The following is a 20,845-nucleotide window of genomic DNA, read 5'->3' as shown; positions in this document are numbered from 1 at the left end:
AATACTTTTTACTAGAGAGCATGACATGGAACTGCTAAGTGAAACTCACATCTTTATATCTGAGGTCAAGCAAATCAGGATCAAGAATTGAATCGGGATAGCCTACACGGAGGGACATTGCATCCGCTTTGTCCACAGCCAATGATCTGGTCTCTTCATCCATCCAAGAGGCAGTGGCTCCTTCAGGATCCAACAAAGACTGACGAAATGATGATCGAATTTCTGAGGTCATCCGTAAGGTCTAAGATAGAGAATCAAATCACCATATCAATTTTCAATCCAACTAAAAAAACATGATTCTAAAAAAAATTTATAAGTTGAAAATACTGTAAATGTCTGAATATAGTCCCCCCTTTTTTTCAAAAAAATGCCCATGGTAAAAGTAAAGGGGTGGACAATATTCAAACACACTTTTTTAACTTTACCCGAAACTGAAGCCTCAAAATTAGGGGGGGAGGACCATATTCCGAGAAATACGGCAACTGCTCAGATATGCAATATCATTACTTAACTTAAATGGTTGTTTTTTGTGTTTCACTACCATTTTCAATGATTTGTTTTTACTTTTCGTCACATATCTCACAACTGTATTTTTTGACTGAACTGCTCCCCCATTTGGCCTTCTGCTTTTAGCATTTACAAAGGAAAATAGGTATAAAAAATACAAATTTTGAGTGTCTTTATTTTGAATGAGTCAAAAACTGCTTAGTCAAACTTTCTGCTCCCATTATTCATCTCAAACTTAAAAACTATTCTAATGCAAATTGGCATCCTTTTACTCTGCAAATAGGAAGTACTGCATATTCATCATAACTACTGTTTAAATATGAATTCAATAATTAATAAAATCATATTCCTCTAGAAGACTGTCTTTGATATCAAGCAAGCCCTTTGAAGCAGTGTCATTGACAAAACTATTGCATTTGCTATGACATTTATATTTTGCAAGGACTCTTTCTTCATTGTGTTGCTATTTTTATAAGTACTTCTTTGACCAAATGACTTCAATGGTATCACAAATTCAAAGAACAATCAAGAAATATACACCACAAATTAGCTAATGAAAGAGGAAGGAGTGCCCAAGGGAATCCGATTTCTAGTTCTTCCTTCACTATTGAGCCTATCACAATCCTAGCAACAATTAAGAGAACACTGAAGTCCAACAAAGATGAGAATTCTATGATTTTTGAAAAATTCAAAGCAACAAACATAAGATCTTCCAAAATTGTATGCAACTCTCAATTAATCCTTTTCAGTTCCTGGGGAATTCTAACCAGTTTGACATGTTTTCCTCATCATCACACCCAAAATATCTGGTCCAATCCAAAATGTATCAGTGATTGTCACCTGTACTAATCACATCTTTTAGAAACCAGCGATACAATCAGGCTTCACTAAGAATTACAATGAGTAATGGACAGAAGTATTGGAGCAATTATTTTTATGCCCATGACTTCTAGGGAAACTATGTGAAAGAGCAACCAAAAGATTACTTCAGAAATAACTCCGCATATGGGTCACCTTTGTTTCATGAACATCTCTAAAAAACTTTTAAGTCAAATTTTAAAGTCAATAGTTCACCAGACAAGGCAATTTCATAACCATGGGATTTTTTCCATGCTCATAGCTTTTTAGGACTTTGAGAAATGTGAATTCTTCACAGAAAATACAATATTACCCTCAAAACTATAGTGAATTCTCTAACCCATATTATCCATACTTCTGGGATTAGCCTAGGGAAGTGTCATGTTAGGGACTCAGAGAATTTTGAGTGATACTCAACCACTCACATCACTCTTACTCTGCTCATCAAAATACCGCTTGACAAATAGGGACCCAACTGCATGTCCTAGAGCAGCTGTCGTGTGTGCAACACAAGTCTCCCATCTTGGTGGTTCTTCCTCTCTTCCAGTCAATGTTCTACGTAACTGAGCAATGGCAGCCAGAAACCGTTTGTCCAGATTTCCCGCTCGATGAGATGCAAACCTCCACAACATGTACGACTGGACTGTCCTGATTGAAGGAAATATCATTTATGATAAATATCTATCTCTTTCCAACATCAATAAATGCATAACTGATGAGGAGAAAGCATACAATTGAGCCTATAATAAAAAAATTCATGAATAAATAAACATTTTATGTGTAGCTATATATAATACATAATTCAGGAATTTAGAATAACTATAATTAAGGATGCATTGGTTCCACTTTTTTCTTGGGTACTTCTATTACAGGCTGAATGCTACTTTTTCTACCAACTCCTAAACCCATGTTACTCTTGTTGGCTGTTAGCGAGCTTTACCTTTTTCATCTATGTACAAGAAATATTTTCCTGTCTAAGCAGCCATGGGATAAAATGCACAAGTTACTGTATTTTTGTTGGGCAAAAATAGTCAGTAGATAAAATACATTGCATGCACAAAACAAAAAACTCTTCAGTGAACAAAATAAAATAATCACCTAAATTTACAGAAAAAAGAACAAATTATCTTTCATAGAATAATTCACCAACCTTGGGGGATACTTTTCAATGAGACCCACAAGATCTTTGAAGTAACGCAGGCCAAACACCACCACAGTGGTTGAATTTAATGTAGTCATATCAAAATTTCGATGAGTAGACTCTAATATGGTTCCCAAATATTGTCTCCAATTGATTCCTGGAACTGCTTCACATAGTTCATCCACAGTCATCTTATGGTACAGCTCACTCAAACTCTTCTTTTCCTCATGCGTTGCAGTAATCTTCAACCAATATTAGAGACATGCAAAAAGTGAAACATTAAGGTAATAGCACATCAAGTTTAGATAACTTCCATGACTGCATTTGCAAAACCATTGATAGAACAGAATCATTTAAGTATCAGGATGAAGAAAACTCCTTAGTGAACTATTTTAAACAAAGCTAATTCGAAATACATAAAAAACTTTCCCAAGGATTGAATAGTCCACTCCAAAGTGGTTTATATCTATATCTATAGTTTTATTTTGGACATAATAGCTCATTGCAAGCTTATTAATAAGAACATGTAAAATATTTAATGATGTAACAATTATGTTATATAAAAAATATTTCTCACCAAAGCAAGATGTATTTCAAAATTGACTAATTGCTCAGCCAATGTCTCAGCATCCTCTGCAGTAGATCCAAGTAGTTGGGCTAACGTAACAATAAATTGACGGTAGGCTTTCACAGCTTCTGTATTTGATGTTGACAGGAAGTAGTCACGTGTTGGTAACCCCAATCCTGCCTCATCCAACTACACAACAACATGGTCATTCTTGGGACCATACACATTTTTGATTCAAGGGGGAAGGGGTTATTCAAAGTGCAGGTAAAACTCACAAAATGAAATTGAGAAAATATATTTGAATAAAAAAATTGAGTTACTCATGCAAATCATTCCAATGATAATTTACACTTTAATAATTATCAAATTTTTTGAAACTCCACAAGACTCGAGGGAGACTTAAGCAAATTCAAACTAGAGTAAATTAATATACATAATTATACAATAATCACAACAACAATTTTTCAAGAGTAAAATGAGCAGAATACATATTTTAAATATATGAGCACCCATCATAAATATGAGTAAATGAAATAGAAATTGATAACTCCACGATAAAAAATAATTCCTACAAACCAAAAACATTGGGTAACTTTACCTGAATCACATATTCCGAAGAATTCCGAATGTCTGGTCCAATCCACTCTGCAATGAGGATGTTATTATTGAACAAGCGAAGTTTAGCAGCTAAAGATGTCCACTCAAATGAATTCGAAATTTTATTTTGCTCAGGCCAACCTCCTCCAAGCTCCTCCAGTAGCTTCACCAAAGGCTTCTCTGATCGTTTCTCGATTATATCTGAAATTAATGTTACGTGAAATTAAAATTATAAGACAATAATCCTATAAGGGGATACATATACACAATTGATTTTTAATAACTCAAATATTAAATGAAACTGGAGAGGAAATGCAGAAAATGTGTCACGGCTCTCCCCACCAAATGTCTGGGTCTGCAAGACTGCTACATGGAAATTCCTTATCTGCAAATCTCATGGAGCACTCAAGCTGAAGAAGAAGTGCAGTAAGTGATGAGGTTCCCTCTTACTTTAAGAGTAGTGACATGGGCTCAAGACTCACTCATGGTATTTTTTTACACAAGTGTGCCTATCACAGTGGCGGATACAGATGGGGGGCGCGCGCCCCCCCCTTGCGGGTCCGCCTGTATTGCCGAACATTGCAAAACCACAATTGTAGCTTTTTTATATCATAAGATGGCATTGTCATTTACATGTTTATAATCACTTTAAATAAAATTTTCATATACTTAGCCTGTGACTTGATCATATTTTATTACGATAAAAGTTAAGACAACTCAAGATATGTTGTGCCTCTGCCCCCCCCCCCCTTGAGTTTTTTCTGTATCCGCCACTGGCCTATCAGAAAACATCTTATCAACACCAGAAAATTTCACATGAAGTCTGTGAAATTCTAATTTAACAATCCAGATAACGATGCACGTGCAAGCATTTTCAACATTTTACACCCCTACTAATATTTGAAGAAAAATTGTGTATAACAAAAGCAGTTGAAAACCATTAGGGGCATGCAGAGCCAAGGGACAACTGAAGGTTGGGATTCCCCTTAAAATGAGGCAGCAGTGATGACACTTAATATAATGGCTCACTTTTGAGATAAGTACATGTTCGCTTTACCTTTTTCCTAAGAAATAAGCTTCATAGTATAAAAAATACTAATTTCATACACTAATAAAACTATCAGGCTGAAAGAGGGGCAAGTATTTTCATGAAAATATATGCTAAAGACATAAAAAGGCAAAAAACTCACCAATATTCATACAGGATTGATACAAGTGGCGTGCTTTCTTTATTGCATCATTTGGTCTACTTGGCTGTTTATTTTTACCAATGGACTCATCAACATGTCTCACATTTTCATCTTCAAATTTTTCTTCTTTCTCATATTTTTCAGATGTTATTTGATGATTACTAGAATTATTTATCTTTTGAGTAACATCAACAACAGTGAATGGAGGTGATTTCAATTTTATTCGGATTCTATCAGTACCTTTGATTGAAGACACTGAAGCAGAGTCCTGAGAATCCTTTGCCTCTAATTTAAGCTCTTCTATACTCTGATTTTTATGAGGAAATATCACCTCAATGCTATTCATGCCACTGTTGTTCGGAAGCAAATTCCCCACTTTCAACTTGTCTCTCAAGGTGTCATTTATCTCCATGACTGACCTGTTCACAATACTCTTGTTCTTCACTTCTGAAAGGTCACCATTCTGCATTGAAATTTCACTCTCTGAAGAGTTCACTAATGATAGAGTCAACATCTTCCTGGAACTAGATTGGTCTGAGGTGGAAGGTAGAGTAAAACCTTTATTTGATAGCTGACTCTCATGTGAATGGGCAAGGAGATCAGGTACATCTTCAACAGTTAACAGGTGAGTAGATTTCTTGACCCTTCCTTTCACTGATTTGTTCATGGGATTCACCATTGTGACATCCTCTTCTTCCAAAACTGTCTGATTTATCTTTTCAAGATTCACAACACCTTCTTCATTTGATAAGAAATCATCAATAACAATATCTTTGACTTCTTCAGATGAGGTAGCTGTTTTGTACAAATCTGACAAAATTAGCAGAGGATCAAGAATAATTTCATTTTTCTCAGTCCTATGAACTGCTGAGCCCTTCTCCGTGGTAGTCTCTGCAAGAAGGGCTCTCTCATTATTACGTTTCATTTCCAAATGCCGAGCAGAGGGAGGCAAGGGTGGTGTTTTCTTTTGTTGCTTTACAGGGAAAGTGGAAGAGTCTGATTCCTCATGACTGGTTACTTCTCGGGCTGACATTATATCACTTAACTTGCTCTTCACATTCAAATTATCTTCTTTGCCATGCTCTTCAACAGTCTCATCTTCAACAGTTTCGTTCTCCAACAAACTACGCACTACAGCATCAATGTTGCTTCTTAAGATCTCAAATGTATCACTACCAGCACGATTCCTAGGTATTGGATGCACTTCAGGCCACCGTCCACAAGCATACTCATAGAAGTCCTCGCATGGGTCCACACTTTGATTCATTAGGGTAAGCATCATTTGCGCTGGAAAAATTAAATGAAAAATACATAAAAGGTTGTGTGAATTTCTGGGCAAAAAATATGTATGTGCATACAATGAAATATTAGAGTACCTAATTCATTTAGAAGCAATTACTTTAAAATGAGCATATACTAACTGCCAGCACTTCATCAAATGTTTCACATACACAACAGAGTAATGCACTGAATACTAGATATCTGCATTTGAGCTCAAAATTTGCACTTGACCTGGTATGGGTGAGAGAGAAAGATTTTTCAGTCAGTATTTTGGATTCCCACCCTCTGGGTCTAGGTTACAATCCCAGCAGATAGCAGAGATTTTTCAGACTGCCTGATCTATGATGAGAGCTTAGTAGAGGGCACTTCAAGTACCACACCACATCCGTCAGATAAGAAGTAAAGCCATAACTGCTGTGGTGTCTTTCGTGAAATGCAGGCTAATTCTAATGTTGCATTTCTCTCTACCCTTCCTTCATTGCCTCATGGTGAAAATGACCTCAGTTTTTGGTTGCCTGCTACAAATGCCAATCCAAAGGGAGCTAATAGGTTGGAGTGCAAACTGCTTCCTAGCCAGTCACTTGGTACTTTCCTTGAATTATCAGGCCACTTTCGGAAGAATCTCCATCCTATTCCTCCCTAAGTCAGCATATAAAGTGCTTGCCTGGCTAGAAGAAAGATGACTGCCGATTGGTCACAGATTGGCATGTTACTTTTATGGGAGATATATGAAGGAGGGAAGAAGATGTCCAAGTTTTTGACTGCCTGCAGGTCTCTCCTGAAGAATGAGTAGTGCCACTAGTCCATTGTAGACCTAATGCATGTATTGTAATGGTTCAAGCCCCATTACAGTGCATTTATACTCGGCGCATTTTCTTCCCTACCAGTTTACCCACTCGTTCCACGACCTTTCCCAAGACCCCACCCCCAAACCATGGCCCGTGGAGGAAGGCGTGGATGAGTAAGAGGGGATGAATGTGTTTTCGCCGATTTTTGAATGGTTGTGTGTGAGTGTGTGTGTGTGGGAGGAGGGGAGCTCGGGTTTTCCCTGAGTGAGTGGCGTATTACTCCTCCCTCCCTTCATTGTGCATTACCCCCACCCCTAGTTGAGGTATGATAAAAGGTGGTGCGCGTAAGAGAACGAGGAGAATTCCTAAGTGACTGTCGGGCGGAGCCTTTGCCCAAAATCAGTGCGACGCACGGCAGGAGGAGACAAGGGGCCCAAGTATTTTCAGAAAGACTGATCTGGAAGAAGAATCCCCCCCCCCGTCCGAAGGAGCAAAGGACCAGCTGAAGAGGACGCATTATCTCCGTTCCGGATGCAGCTTCCTCCAACAAGGGAGAAAGGAGTGCAGTAAATGGAACGAGAGAGTGTTGGATCCAACCTGGTCCAGACTCGAACTACGATAAAGTAAGATTGCAGCTATCCCCCCCCCAAAGCCCCCTTGTGTCTCCTGCCAAGCCAAGTTAAGACAAACAGTCACGGAACGCACCCGTTACATAAGTGAAAGTGAAATCAGTCAACAAGTACAATTAACGTTCGCACCCTAAATTTACATTCGACGGGATTGGACTATCATTTACCTCCCCAGTCAAGAAATCATTGAATTTGTATCATATTTACGTGTTCACCACCGAACTTTACTTTGTTATCATCATTTTCTATATTGATTTTCATCCAGAAACCAAGTTTTATTGTTTTTTTTATTTTTTATCATCGATGTTTCATAAGTGGCTTTCACCAATTCATATTTCATTAGCGTATAAGAGGGTTCCTTTTGCTTTTTTGTCATATGCAACCTTATTTGTGTGAATTATATTTTGTTTAATTGAAAGTGTTTTGAGAGAGTGTTTTTGTTCTGATTCCTCCACGGGTCACCCCATTGAAAATATCCTTCATCCTTCCTTTCGCCCCGTCTGATTTCCTTCCCGTAAATGCGTGTTGGACGAGTGCATCAGCGCCCGAACGTCACCCATAAGTTTGAATCGGGAACTCCCCCACCCGCAATCATCTTCACAGAAGGGGAATATTTTCTTTATTTATTTGAATTACGAGAAGTGAGTGGCATAGTTTTGTCCCGTAGGTCCCATGCGGGAGGGATCTTCGCGGATTTGTATTTTTTTTTATTTTTTGTGCGACGTCTCCCCCCGGTTCTATTGTGGTATCCGGGCGAGTCGGGGGTGGGATGCCACAGTATGTGTATGCAATTTATGGCAAAGACAGAAAGTCATAGGCTCTAAAGTAAAGGAGGATAGGATGCTAAAATATAGCAGAGAACAACCTATGGTGGGAAAGCATTGAAGTATAGAGTGGATTGCTAATTTAGCATGTGAGCCGCATAATTAAAGGTGAAATCTTCAAGTACAACGTTTGAACGCCAGTGGTTTATGGTGCCAAGATATGGAACAGAAGCTTGAGGATGATGGTATCAGAAAAATTGATCTTATATTGGATGTGTGTCAACATAAGAAAAGACAGTAAAAATTATCGCAAAGAAAAAATCTATGTGATTTATACAAAATCCAAAGAAGAAAAGAAGGATGGTGGATATGAAAGAAAGGCAGTATGAGATGAAAAAATAAGAGGAGAACCAAAGTGAGAGGTGAGATTGAACGATAGGATGTCAGAAGGTATCCAAGAGAAAAAGTGGAAAAAGCAATATGCAGTATCGGGACAAGTGAAGAAAATGAGTTAAAAGGGAATGCCAATCCCACATTATATATACATATGTACTTCCACATATGATAATTTAAAGAAAATGGAGAGGGGAAAGGACCACAAGTTCACCATTGATGGCGGATGAGACATGCAGCCTTCAGCAAGACCCTAGCGTATAAATTGAGTTACTCATAATATAACCCATTAAGACGTAAAATTATGGATGATGTCTCCACACACAATAACTTCCATTATTTGAAACATGGCTTTCAATATATGAACAAATTTATGGGTAGATGGATACACTAAGAACAACAAAATTTAAGTTCCAAGACAGAAAATTAAATTGAGAATGATAAACATTGACAAATTAAAGAAATCTGTCGGTAATGACAAAGAAATTTTTAAAAATTACCTTGAGCTTGTCTAATGCTTCTTTCATCATTTCTACCATACCAGAAGTCCTCCCAATCACTTTTTTCTTCCTTAAATAATTGTGAAGATGTTTCGAAACTGGTATCTCCTTCCTCATCTTCATAATTTCCAGGACCTCCTTCATCCCCTTGTTCTTGTCCATTGGTGGTTGTTTCCCTAAACAAGATAAATATTGGATAATTAAATAAATACATATATATATAACATACAAAATAAATGTATTAAATTGAAAATATAAACAGGAAAACAAACCCTTGATCCTTATAAGGAGGTTTCACAGCAGCCCATTCAATAGTATCATATGTCGACATGTTTCCCTTGTCATGCAATCCATGCATCACATCCCTTATCTGCCTTCTGCGTCTCCTCCTCCGGTGAGATAGTGGCAAAACATTTAGAGGCACAGTATTGGCAAGAAGTGGTACAAAACTTGTCTTAATGCCACTGATCAAATCTCTATCTTCAAATTCTTCCAAGTTATGCTGTCCATTAAGAGCTTCTACTACTTAAATAATGAAATAATTTTTTCTACTCAATAATGGCAACATTTACATTGGAAATCATGTGCACATTCTATCACAGGTAAAAAAACATATTGTGCAACAAAGATTATAAAGTCACACTTACTTCATCACAATCTACTAAAAAGTTATTGAAAAAGAGATCAGACTTCATCGGTTTTTAACTAAGCAGGCTTTTTTCCCGATTATTAGGGACCTTAAGTTAAGGAAAATTTCAGGATAAAGTTAGGCATCGATATGACTCAGCAATAAGTTGAAAGAAAAACAAAAATATCAATTAATGGTGTTTGGAAATAACATGCGACAGAGTGAGGAAAATATAAATTGTGTACTTGACAGGACGACGGGTGAATTTTCATTAAAGCACCGGAAGCATAGTTGAAGAAAATGGTCCTCTATCCGGAAAACCCACAGCTTCACTAATAATAAAGGTTTAGTAAAGTGCTCCCTAGAATAATAAAATTTCACAAGATTATTTTGAAGTTTATGGTTTAAATTGGTCTAAATTTTCAACAAAAGCATGCACTTTTCTGCGGATGATGTAGGACAGCCGTATAATGAATATTTTCCTCCATAAATTCAAGTCTAAAAATACTGATTCGGTCCTGTCATATAGTTAGTTTATTGATGTCCTTTCCTCAAACTTCCAAGATTCTCCATAGCATCTGAGAACTCTGGCCAATTTTTTTAATGACAAATGTGACATAAAATTTGTGACATGAAAAATATCATTCCAAAGAAGACCATTAACATACTGTAAATTCCTTTGACTGTTTTTTCAAAAGTTTCAACTGCAATGGGAAGTTACAATAAAACCATGTATAATGAGACAGAAACTCAATACACAGCATTTATGAAAAACTAATTCTTCCCATAGATCGCTGGTAAAGAAAATAAATTCCATTCTTGCAGAATGTGAACAAAGAATCGGGGTACAACCCAAGAAGGAATTGAGTTTCCCATTTGAACTTGGCCAATGGCGGTGAAATTAAGCATGAAAAACGCAAGGCGCACGCACGTAAAAATTGATGAGCGATATATTCCTAACTTTGATTGGTTCACAAATACTGAAAAGTAGCAATCACAACCTGTGATGCAAATTTGAAATCACTATGATTGTGTTCAGAAATACAAAAATTAGAGGCGCGACCGGAGTTTAAGCCCCTTGTCGCATTGGCGGCGGTTTCTGGAACTATTTATTGCGAAAAAACATTATCGAAACCATTGATAAAACGATTTCCCGTTCCTTTTAGTGCAACCCGTCCTACCCAACCCGCCCGGGCGATCTTACGTGGATAGATATTTTATATTGAATATATATATTATTATATTTATATATTTTATTTTTCCTAAATAGTTCTAGAAATCGCCACCAATGCGACAAGGGGCTTAAACTCCGGTTCACCCAAATTAGATTATACACAGTCGTAATACAGCCATTTCTCTTTTATGGGGCGGAGGTGTGGAGACTAAAAAACAGGCCGAGAAGAAGTTAATAAAGTTTAAAAATAAAATATTGAGAAGGATATTTGAGCCAATTTATTTGAAGGAGTATGAAGAATATTGAAAAACAGAAAAACGGACTAAATATTGTGGCTGTGATAAGAGTACGGGAATTAGGTGGCGTAGTCATGTAATAAGATGGGAGGAAGATGCAATGATAAGAAGAGTGTGGAGAGGTCAACTAGAAGGCGCCCACGGGACTAACAATAAGATGGAATGATCAAGTGGTAGAGGACTTGGGGGAGAGGCTGACATGGCGGAGGACAGAGAAGTCTGGTGACAACTTGCTGGCGAGGCTAAATATCCACTTGTATTGAGTGGCCACAGGAGTGAGAAAGTAAGTAATGATTGTATTCAAACTACTACTCCCTCATACCGCGATTCTCACTCCTAAGACACGAATCACACTCTTTGGTTCGACGTGTGTTCGACGTAACGTGCACTGAACTTGTTCAAATGATAAATGAGTGACACGTGCGGTTTGGTTGATGAAAACAATTCCAAAACGAGTAATGAAGAAAATAATTCAAAATTTCTAGGGGATTGTTGGAGAAATTGCGCATTAAGTAAAAGGGCGTAACTATATGATCAAAACTAGGGTAGGGGGCAAATCATGGCCGTTCAAGTTGCAAAATTTTAGCATAGAAAAGGTAAATGAAACCAAAATTTTAAGAAAATCATAACATTGCTTCAATGGTTTTTAAAATTATTTGCTTGAAAAAAAAATATTTTAGTTATTTGTCGGTACGGTACGGTATTGGGATAAGGCGACCGACAGCTGAGGTCATTTGCGCCATGAGGGAAAGGTATGAAAGTAAGGGTGGAGAGGAACCCGGCGTCGGCATTAGCCTGCTCTTAAGGCCGTTTTACACGGTACACGGTACCGCTTATCCTGGTGGATATTCCATACCCCCACACACCCCGGTATTAGTTGCACCTAAACCCCCCCAGCCTTAATTCCTAGCTGCGGCCCTGTGCTCAGCAGTCCATAAAGGCCGTTTTACACGGTACACAGAATTGCGCAGTCTGACGTACGTCTGAAGGCGCAATCAAAATTGCGTCGTGTAAAGCGGTGAATTGCTAGAACACATGCGAGAATGCGTGGATGCGAGACGACAAAATAGCCCCTGTTCTAATTTCGTTCATGCATTCGCGCAATTCCACGCCATTTTAGAAATTAATGCAGCTCTAACCTGCGCAATTCCGTGTACCGTGTAAAACGGCCTTTAAGGAAAGGCGCCAAGGGGACCACGGCTTAACGTCCCATCCGACGGACGGAGCGTTGCGCTTGAAATGTCCTCCACACAACACTCAAGCAGGGATCGGGCAGTCTCTGAAAATTCTCAGCCACTGCCGGTATTTGAACCCAAGCCCGCCGGGTGGGAAACCGACACTCCAGCCACCACACCAACCCGATCCCGGTTTAGCTATTTGTCTTACACTATTATCATTTTTCGTGGATTCAAATAATATTTGTCCAAAACTTTCGTTTCAATCCAGTCCCGATTTTCCCCACAACCTATGAGAACAGCTTAATAACAATAACAATTATATTAACGCCAAAATTGCTGCTCAAGAAAACTCCCCTAGTTCAGTTATTTCAAGTCTTACAGAAATTTTTAAAGCACTACGGGCATTCACATGTGTGAACATTTGACGATTATTGAAAAAAAGCATTAAATTTAATAACTAATACTGATTTCTCCATTGATGCTTGTTTTTTTCTTTGTTTAGAGGTCCGATTCGCGCCGGCTCACATCACACTATACTTTGACGTAGTACGTGGGTGCTCGCGACAATTATTTCACAGATTTCGATTCAGCGTATGAGACTCACTAGCCGACTGCAAATCATACCTGTGATCGCATTAAAATTCAGAATCACAGATAATGACGATTAGCAGTCACGTTTTAGGAAGTGACTCAAAAATCACAGTTATGCCCTTCTTTGGCACGAAAACAAATGCGACAAGTGGCTCTGTAATTTAGCGCTAAATCAAATACTTAAATAGAACGAACCGTTGAGTAAAATACTCCTGATCCCAAATTACAGCCATACAAATATTTAAAAAATGTCTCCACTAAAACAGAATTACTATTAATTCACCATCAAATATTTCAAAATCGCCGTTAGAGAATACCGATGCTAAACATGCTTACATATAACCTTTATAATTAAGGAATTTGTTTTCCAAATGTGTTTACAACTCCATGTATGCAATCCTTTTCTTAAATATCACACAATTTTTAATTTGAGGATAATATAGCGAATTGAAAATATGAATTTGCAAAATTTCAAGAGTAAATTTAGACAGAATAAACCGATTTTTGGGCACATAAGATAGAAGATTGTTTTAGATACCTAATACAAACGGACAGAGCCAAAATTCGGAGCTTCCATTAAAATTCTATAGAACACCAATGCTTACAAAATATCAGACAATATAAGTTTCACAAGATTAAATTACGCAAAATAATTAAAATGAAAAAAAATGGAACCACCTGAACTTTTATAAAGAAGACTTTCATGCTCTGGTCTGGCGATGAGACGGGCAAGACCAAGAAGGAGCAGCACCACAGGTAACAGTAGCAATGGAAGAACTAAATGATGGTTGATCCTTTGACAAAAAGACTTCGGCAGACAATTTTCATTTTCTCCCCTCCTGTTTGCCATGTTGCATTCCCTGTATTTAATTTTAATGGACAGGTATCACTTGACTGCACTTGGGCGGATGAATTTAAAGCTAATAAATAAATAAAAATTACCGATTCTCAAGGGTTACTTTGCACGAGGGGCACCTCTCGGGCTCTCCAAGCCTATTCAATATCATTGTATTGGTTCTGAAATATAGATCACAAAAGCAATACAACATAAAATTCCTTAAAATAAATCATGCTTTTAAAATTAATCATTCGAAATTAATATTTCTACAGTAATTCCAAATTTGAAATTTGATGACTTTGGCGTTATCTCATTAAGAGAAAAAATAGAGCAGTGGCTTGACGAAGATTGAGTGTTGAAACGTTGAAAATAATAACATTATTCAAATTTAAGAATAAAATAATCAAAATTATGTAGCCTGCAATCCAGATAGTGTCCTGAGGCATGTCATTTATCTGAAGTAATTGTTATGTGAGATTAGCAAAAGAATTCCAAGTCCTCCGCGATGACTCACGTAAACCAGTTTTCAATGATTGGAGAAATAACTGAATAAAGTAATTTACATCAACATATAAGATTTCAAACCGTTTCTCCACTATATATCTGGATATAATGAAATAGCAGGATAGTATGCCGAATTTAACTTTTTGCCGTCAAAATAGATATTATAATAATTTTAATAACTTTTCTTTTGCATGAAATTGTTTTTCTTCTTTCATGCATTGACGCTCGAAGTCATTAATACCCGTTTATATTTATACCTCTGACCAAATCCTTGTAAAAAAAACAATGTTTCCATGAATTTTTAGCGGGGCGCGATTAGCTGATTAGGTGACCGTGTGCCATGTTTGGCAGCAGTGTTTTGGTGAAAAACTTATAAATACATTGAGTATAGAATAGAGAACTCAAGAATATCCATAAAATCTATCTATCATTTTATTTACTGAAGACCAATGCTGCTAAGAGCACTCAATCGCCAAAATCAAAACAGATCAGGTGAGGAATCAAGAACCCATAATTGCGATAGTTTTTTATGCCCATTGAAATAATTCTAGCCTCCACTAGAGCCTGGTGCTCCCGGAATCCAGTGTATTAGAGACGTTAGATTTAAACGAGTTAAATATGTACAGTTCGTAGTCCAATGAGATTAGGAAAGGCTTCCTTGTTTGTTAATTCTGATGTGACCGCGCTGTTTTACTCGGTGCCGCGAGTGAGATAACCTCGTTGTTATTTCAATCTTACACGGACATTTTCAATTCCATTTCGAAAATCGTGACAACACTCACCTTTCCGGGACACGAAGAAGAATGCAACTCTCTTTGCGTCCAAGTCAGAGGCTCTAGGAGCGTGCTTGACTTCCCATTGCGGGGCCCAGCAGGAGCCACGAAAGTGGAGCGTAAGAGAACCTGTGACGTCACCGTGTGTTTGACTGGTTGGATCGCCGGTCTCCGCCGCGGATCAGCTATGGAGAAGGGCGAAGGAATAATAGCAACCGTGGAACGATCTTAACGAGGAGATGTGAGCGGGATCTCCCCTCGACAGTTCACAGCCGAATGCGAAAAGGTCGCGGGCCTGGGAGCGTGAGTCTTGGATGCGGCGGCGTCGGGTCAGCGCGGCGGTGCCTCATCTTCATTTGCGGTGATCGCTCACACTGAAGGATGCAAGAGCTGCAGCGAGCGTCACGGAGGAAAAAAAATCGCCTGTGATTTCCACCATTGTATCCCCGCGCGGCGTGTGCACGACTCCCCCGGAACGAGCGACAATCAAAGTGGTCATCGGACGCGACGATCTCGCAAAAAAAAATCCTACGACCCTTTTGCGACGGCAGTGATACCTATACAAGTTTTATGGTGGCTATTATAGGTGTCGGGCATTTCATTTCTATTTTGTGAAGAGTTAGATAAAAGATGCGATCCGAATCGCGATTCTCACCGGAGACCATTGAAAATTACTTCGGGGACAGGAAGTGCGACGTGTGTGAAAATCGGGATTCGTACGAGATTCATCGAGGCGTAAACGAGTGCCGAGCAGAGTTGAGTTTCATGGGCATCTGTGAATGAAGAATTAAACTGTTTATTCGAAGGACTGAAAAGCTAATTTCAATTCAGAATCGTGCTTTTCACTCTTATAAATTATTAGTCTCGCTTTCCACTCCCGAAAACAAATCTCATTACTAATAAAATATAAGGTGCTAAAGTTGATTGCATTGATTTCATAATTCTCAACAGAATGATTTGAAATTTGCCTCTTTTATACAGCAATATAATGACGATTAGTTTGGATGCACTAGATTCTAAAAGGATAAGGTGTATCAGAAATAGTCGGAATTGAATTTTTTTATAGGAGTGGAAAATTGAAAGTCATTCTCCAGCAAAATCTCGTTAGTGTTCTCGGAAATTAGCGATGACCCGCTGTGCTAAAAGCCATGATTCCCTGATAATATTGTTACGAATGGACTCTCGTTAGATGAATCCACGCGCTACAGTTAAAAGTTCGTTATCATTATTTGTACAGAAATTGATGTGAAGAGACAGAATAGCCAAGCATGTAATAATACACATCTATTTTGGTACTATGGCCGGTAAGACGTAAATGTATCTGTGAATCAGACGGTATTATGCGATAGTTAATTATTTAAAAGTTGGTATCAATTTATACATAAGATAGAATTTCACGAGATAAAGCCTGAAGATGTTAGTTATACCGTTTTTAGGAATCCACGTGAGAAAAATTACTGTTTTCGTTCGTAACTAATTTGGCAAAAAATACTTTGGAAAAATGAGACGACAAGCATAAAGAGTAGACTAAATAAATTATGGTCTTCCTAGTACAAGAAGACCTTATTAAAATAGAGAGGGAACATAGAATATTGCACAGAAAAGAAGATATTTTTTATAACTCATAAATATTAAATTTGCCAGTCCTGATAATTCATTTCATAGATACATGAATTGGGAAAAAAATAGGGAAATCGTTTATAAGAGGAATATTTTTTAATAGTTTTTTTCATTTGAGTTTCTTTCTTTCACAATATTTTCCCACTTGATCGTTCAATTATTATCTATAAGTTATGTTGATTCGTCGCTCATGCTGAATTTTACGGATACTAAATGGAAAGATTAAAGGTTATAGGAACACGGCTAAAGTGAGGGTTTCTTTTTGCAAGGAAGAAAAGGGAATGCCTTCGCTGAAATTCCCATAGCTGAAAATAATGTCAATTGACCTTGGAGTCAAATAATGAACGCTACGGGATGTGCCCTATTTTGTGATCACATGGGGAGCCCGTCCCCAATCTTCTTCACGCGAGAGGGCCAGTAATTGGGTGAGATTCTGGCTCCGATTAACCTCATTCAAAGCACTCATTGCTCCGTTAGTCCCGGATGAAAACGCGACGTGATCATCCAGACCCATTGGCTTCCGCTGCGGGGCATCTCACGTTTGAAGACAATGCTCACTCTCAAGTGATGTCGCGGTGTGCTGCTATCTGCCACTGCACTCGCTCTTGTTCTTCGGAACATAATCGTTCAATGTGGATTAACATTCGGTTGTGTTTAATAAGTATAACCAACATGAATGTTTTCAAAAAATAACTTTTCAGTGGATGCTTAGCCCCAGTGGCGCAGCGAGGGGGGGATTTTGGGGGTTACCACCACACACCCCGGTATTAGTTGCAACTAAACCCCCCCAGCCTTAATTCCTGGCTGCGCCCCTGTTTAGCCCTTCACGGAGATATTGTCAGTTTTGGCATTTAATGGTCGTTAAAATGGGTAATAATCATTCACTAACAGATGTAGATTAAGAAAGGGTGCGAGGGGAACGATCGCCTCTCCGTAATTTTCGGAAAAATTACAAATATGGTAATCTTTAAGGCGACTCTCTCATGTAAGTTTTAATTTTTCCAGTTTAGCGAAAAATAAAAAAGTGATGGATAACTAAAACTACCTGACTACGTATATTAAACCACAGACGTATCATCACTGAAAGTAGTTGCATACCACCTAGGCGCCGCGGAAAGTAATGAACTTCACCCCACCAAACATTACAACCTCAATCCGCCCCTATCCACTAATGAGTACAACGCCAGCAATAGAGGAGCTCGATTGATGACTTGATTGCTTGATTTTTACGCGAGTATTCATTTTCTTATGAATATCCAGGATTTTGAAAGGGACATGAGTCAGTTTTAATTCATGGGGTGAATCATCGGAATCAAATGTAACAATTCGTACTTATGCTGTTTGTGAGTAGCGTAGCTAAGCAGGAGCAAACGTGCGGTACCCGGACGTACTCTGAAGAGTTCAGTGGGGTCTGCTTTGGACGGAGGTACTGTGGGGCCAGGAGCGCCAAACTCAAGGGCCGCGCAGGGCAGTACAAACTCTAGATAAATTCTGATTGTACTCGAACAAAAATATAAAATACTTGAACAAAAATTTTACATCCTCAAGGAACGCCCAATTCATCTTAGAGTAGGTAATATTTTTTTTAGACTAGTCACAGCCTATTATGGTATGAATTCGCATAATTAACCATGTAATTCGCAAAAAGAAAAATGGATAAAATGTGAGAAACAAGGGTTATAAAATTTATTAATCCAACGCATTAAAACAGCCTCGGTAAAAAACCAAACAATTATGAATTCCAATGATATACTCGTAACTGTTGTTCATCTCTTCTCCGATTACAAAATGGTAATTTTCGTGTTGCCCCATACTACACAATTTTGAATAAATAGCATTCAATAAATCTATCAGATGATACCATGCATTTCTTGGGAAATTTATACTTCAAGGTGAGCGACTAGGTTTTAGAAAGGCATGTAACTCAAGGTTGATGATGGAATCTGAGATGTTAGTAACATGTGAATGTAGACTTTGGTGCTTTTCTTCCTTCACCGAGGACGTAAGTCAAAATGTCTGATACCCCATAGTTAAAACAGCTAAAGACATCCTACTTTATTTAAAGTTATCACTAACAGAGAAATTATGAGAAGTATTGTGAAAGGGAGTACTGCCCTACATGACTAATCCATTGCGCTTCATTTATTACCAATTATTTGAATCGATACTCAATAAGTGTTAACAAAGGTTTCTATCAAAGCATAGAGGTATTTTGATACAGTGATGTATAAATGTATATCAGCGCGTTAATTTAGACAAGTGTGATCACTAAGTTCAACCGTTAGTTATTACTCTAATGCATGTTTACTTGCTAGAAGAAGGGCTCGCTTTTGAGGGCAAGACAGCGGGATGAGAATTCGCATTTCGCTGCCCACAATGATACCAGTCAGGGTTAAAGGGCAACAGCCATCAGCTTTAACAGCAAGAAGAGTTGCGTTTTTTCAGTTATAGCAGCAGCATGCATTCTTTTTAATTAAGGGAATTAAATTGAAGACGACTCGAGACGAGTCTCTTGTGGCAGGCTATTGCCCCAATGATTTAGACGCCAGTGCCTAGCAGATGGCTGACTGTCCCCTTTCTGCAAACTTAAGGAATGAGTGAGTCATTATGAGACTCCTGACGAAGGCTCAAGGGGATGGATTTTTCTGTAAAATATTTTCAAACTAATTCATGAAGAAAAAGCTATTTTTCTTCGTCTATATATCTCTCTCATTTTACCCACTACAAAATCAGTCGTCATGCGAAAATGCAAAATAAAAATGCAAATTGCTTATCTTTAATATAAACTACGCCGCTTTTATGACGATTAATTTATTTTAATTAAATAAAGTGAAATATTTAAAAATAAACTGAGGTTTAAATAAACCAATAGTTGAAAACTTTTGTCTCCTTCAATTACACTAATTGATCCAAATTTTGCGAAAAATTTCCGACTAAAACTATTAAATAGAACTTTCTAGAATATTTGAACCAATGAATTTATCACTAATTCGGGGATCAACCCAGAAATTTACCATGAAAGAAGATATCATTAAATAATTACATATTATCCAAGAAAGGAAAACCATCCTTTCATCAAAAATTTTTTGGGAGGAGGTAATCCGAGGTTTGTGAGTTAAAAATGTGAAACAGTTATGTGACGAAAAGTTTGCGACCAATGTGACTGCGTGTAATATTTACTAAGGCACTAGCTTAACCATCTGTTGCTGGTGATATAAAGAGGGTAAAATTACAATATCATTTCATAATTGTTTTACTAAGCAGTAAATTAGGCCCAAATTCAATGTTTTTCAGGTCATTTTTTGTTATTTCCCATTCCGCAGAGACCAGACACTGCATCATATATTTTTGGCAATGCTTTCACAGAAATTTCCCCTCTAATAAATAGCTCCATCTCAATTGAATGTGAAGATTAGGCAGGCAATGATGAATTGAAGCCCGATGGACCGGACGGCGGTTAGTTCGCTTATTTAAATTGATCTAACCGCAGTGTGAATCTATAATGGCTCATTGGAAGCTTCTCTTTTTAAAGGATACTTTCTGCTCATTTTCAAGGGGAGGATTGTTCCTGGTGACTTCGTAATTTACTGACTTTTAAGTCTCCCAAGTATGATGCTTGATCGCAAGACGAGAAAATACTTCCAGAGCACCTGGTGCAATTTGGGAGATCCAGGCCAATCCAAATTATTTTTCATCCCAAGAATATTTGCACAGCAGGTCACTCCGCAAAGGAAGAACCACAATCTATTCCGCCGCTATTTCCTTGAATTACCAAAATACATATTCAGCTGAGACCAATATTAAGTCGTATTGTAACCTTTTTTGTAAATAATAATTCTCGTCGAATTTTTTTATTCCAAGACAAAGTCCTTCCATTACGAACGCAACCACAATGGGGCAAACACGGCAGCCTCAGAGCCCCTCGAGAGAGAGGGAATACTCAAGAGGCAAAAAATTGCCAATGCGCAGAGAAAATTGATGATTTTAATGAAGATTATTCACCCAAACTTAGTAAATTATCACAATC

At 37.9% G+C, this 20,845-nt stretch overlaps 1 protein-coding gene across 5 annotated transcripts in view; it reads right to left on the bottom strand.

Moving 5' to 3' along the window:
• The window catches only part of LOC124157353 (neprilysin-4-like), a 34,824-nt gene extending 19,100 nt beyond the window's left edge, over window positions 1–15,724 (bottom strand). The window contains exons 1-11 of one of the 5 annotated variants that reach the window (XM_046532013.1): window positions 15,208–15,724; window positions 14,026–14,100; window positions 13,762–13,943; window positions 9,489–9,741; window positions 9,217–9,392; window positions 4,862–6,148; window positions 3,673–3,872; window positions 3,084–3,263; window positions 2,516–2,748; window positions 1,791–2,013; window positions 50–241 (exon numbers count right to left, since the gene is read on the bottom strand). In XM_046532013.1, coding sequence (XP_046387969.1) covers window positions 50–241; window positions 1,791–2,013; window positions 2,516–2,748; window positions 3,084–3,263; window positions 3,673–3,872; window positions 4,862–6,148; window positions 9,217–9,392; window positions 9,489–9,741; window positions 13,762–13,943; window positions 14,026–14,090 — 2,991 coding nt within the window. In that variant the 5' untranslated portion in view covers window positions 14,091–14,100; window positions 15,208–15,724. Of the gene's footprint in view, window positions 1–49; window positions 242–1,790; window positions 2,014–2,515; window positions 2,749–3,083; window positions 3,264–3,672; window positions 3,873–4,861; window positions 6,149–9,216; window positions 9,393–9,488; window positions 9,954–10,089; window positions 10,887–13,761; window positions 13,944–14,025; window positions 14,101–15,207 lie in introns of those variants that run through there. The other 4 variants (XM_046532009.1, XM_046532010.1, XM_046532011.1 and 1 more) reach the window with 4 other exon arrangements.
• Between the last annotated feature and the right edge of the window lie 5,121 nt (window positions 15,725–20,845).

Source organism: Ischnura elegans, chromosome 4 (assembly GCF_921293095.1).
Source record: "Ischnura elegans chromosome 4, ioIscEleg1.1, whole genome shotgun sequence".
Classification (NCBI taxonomy): Eukaryota; Metazoa; Arthropoda; class Insecta; order Odonata; family Coenagrionidae; genus Ischnura; species Ischnura elegans.
The sequence above is the reverse complement of the archived record's forward strand: the minus strand, read 5'-3'. Positions and strand labels throughout refer to the sequence as shown.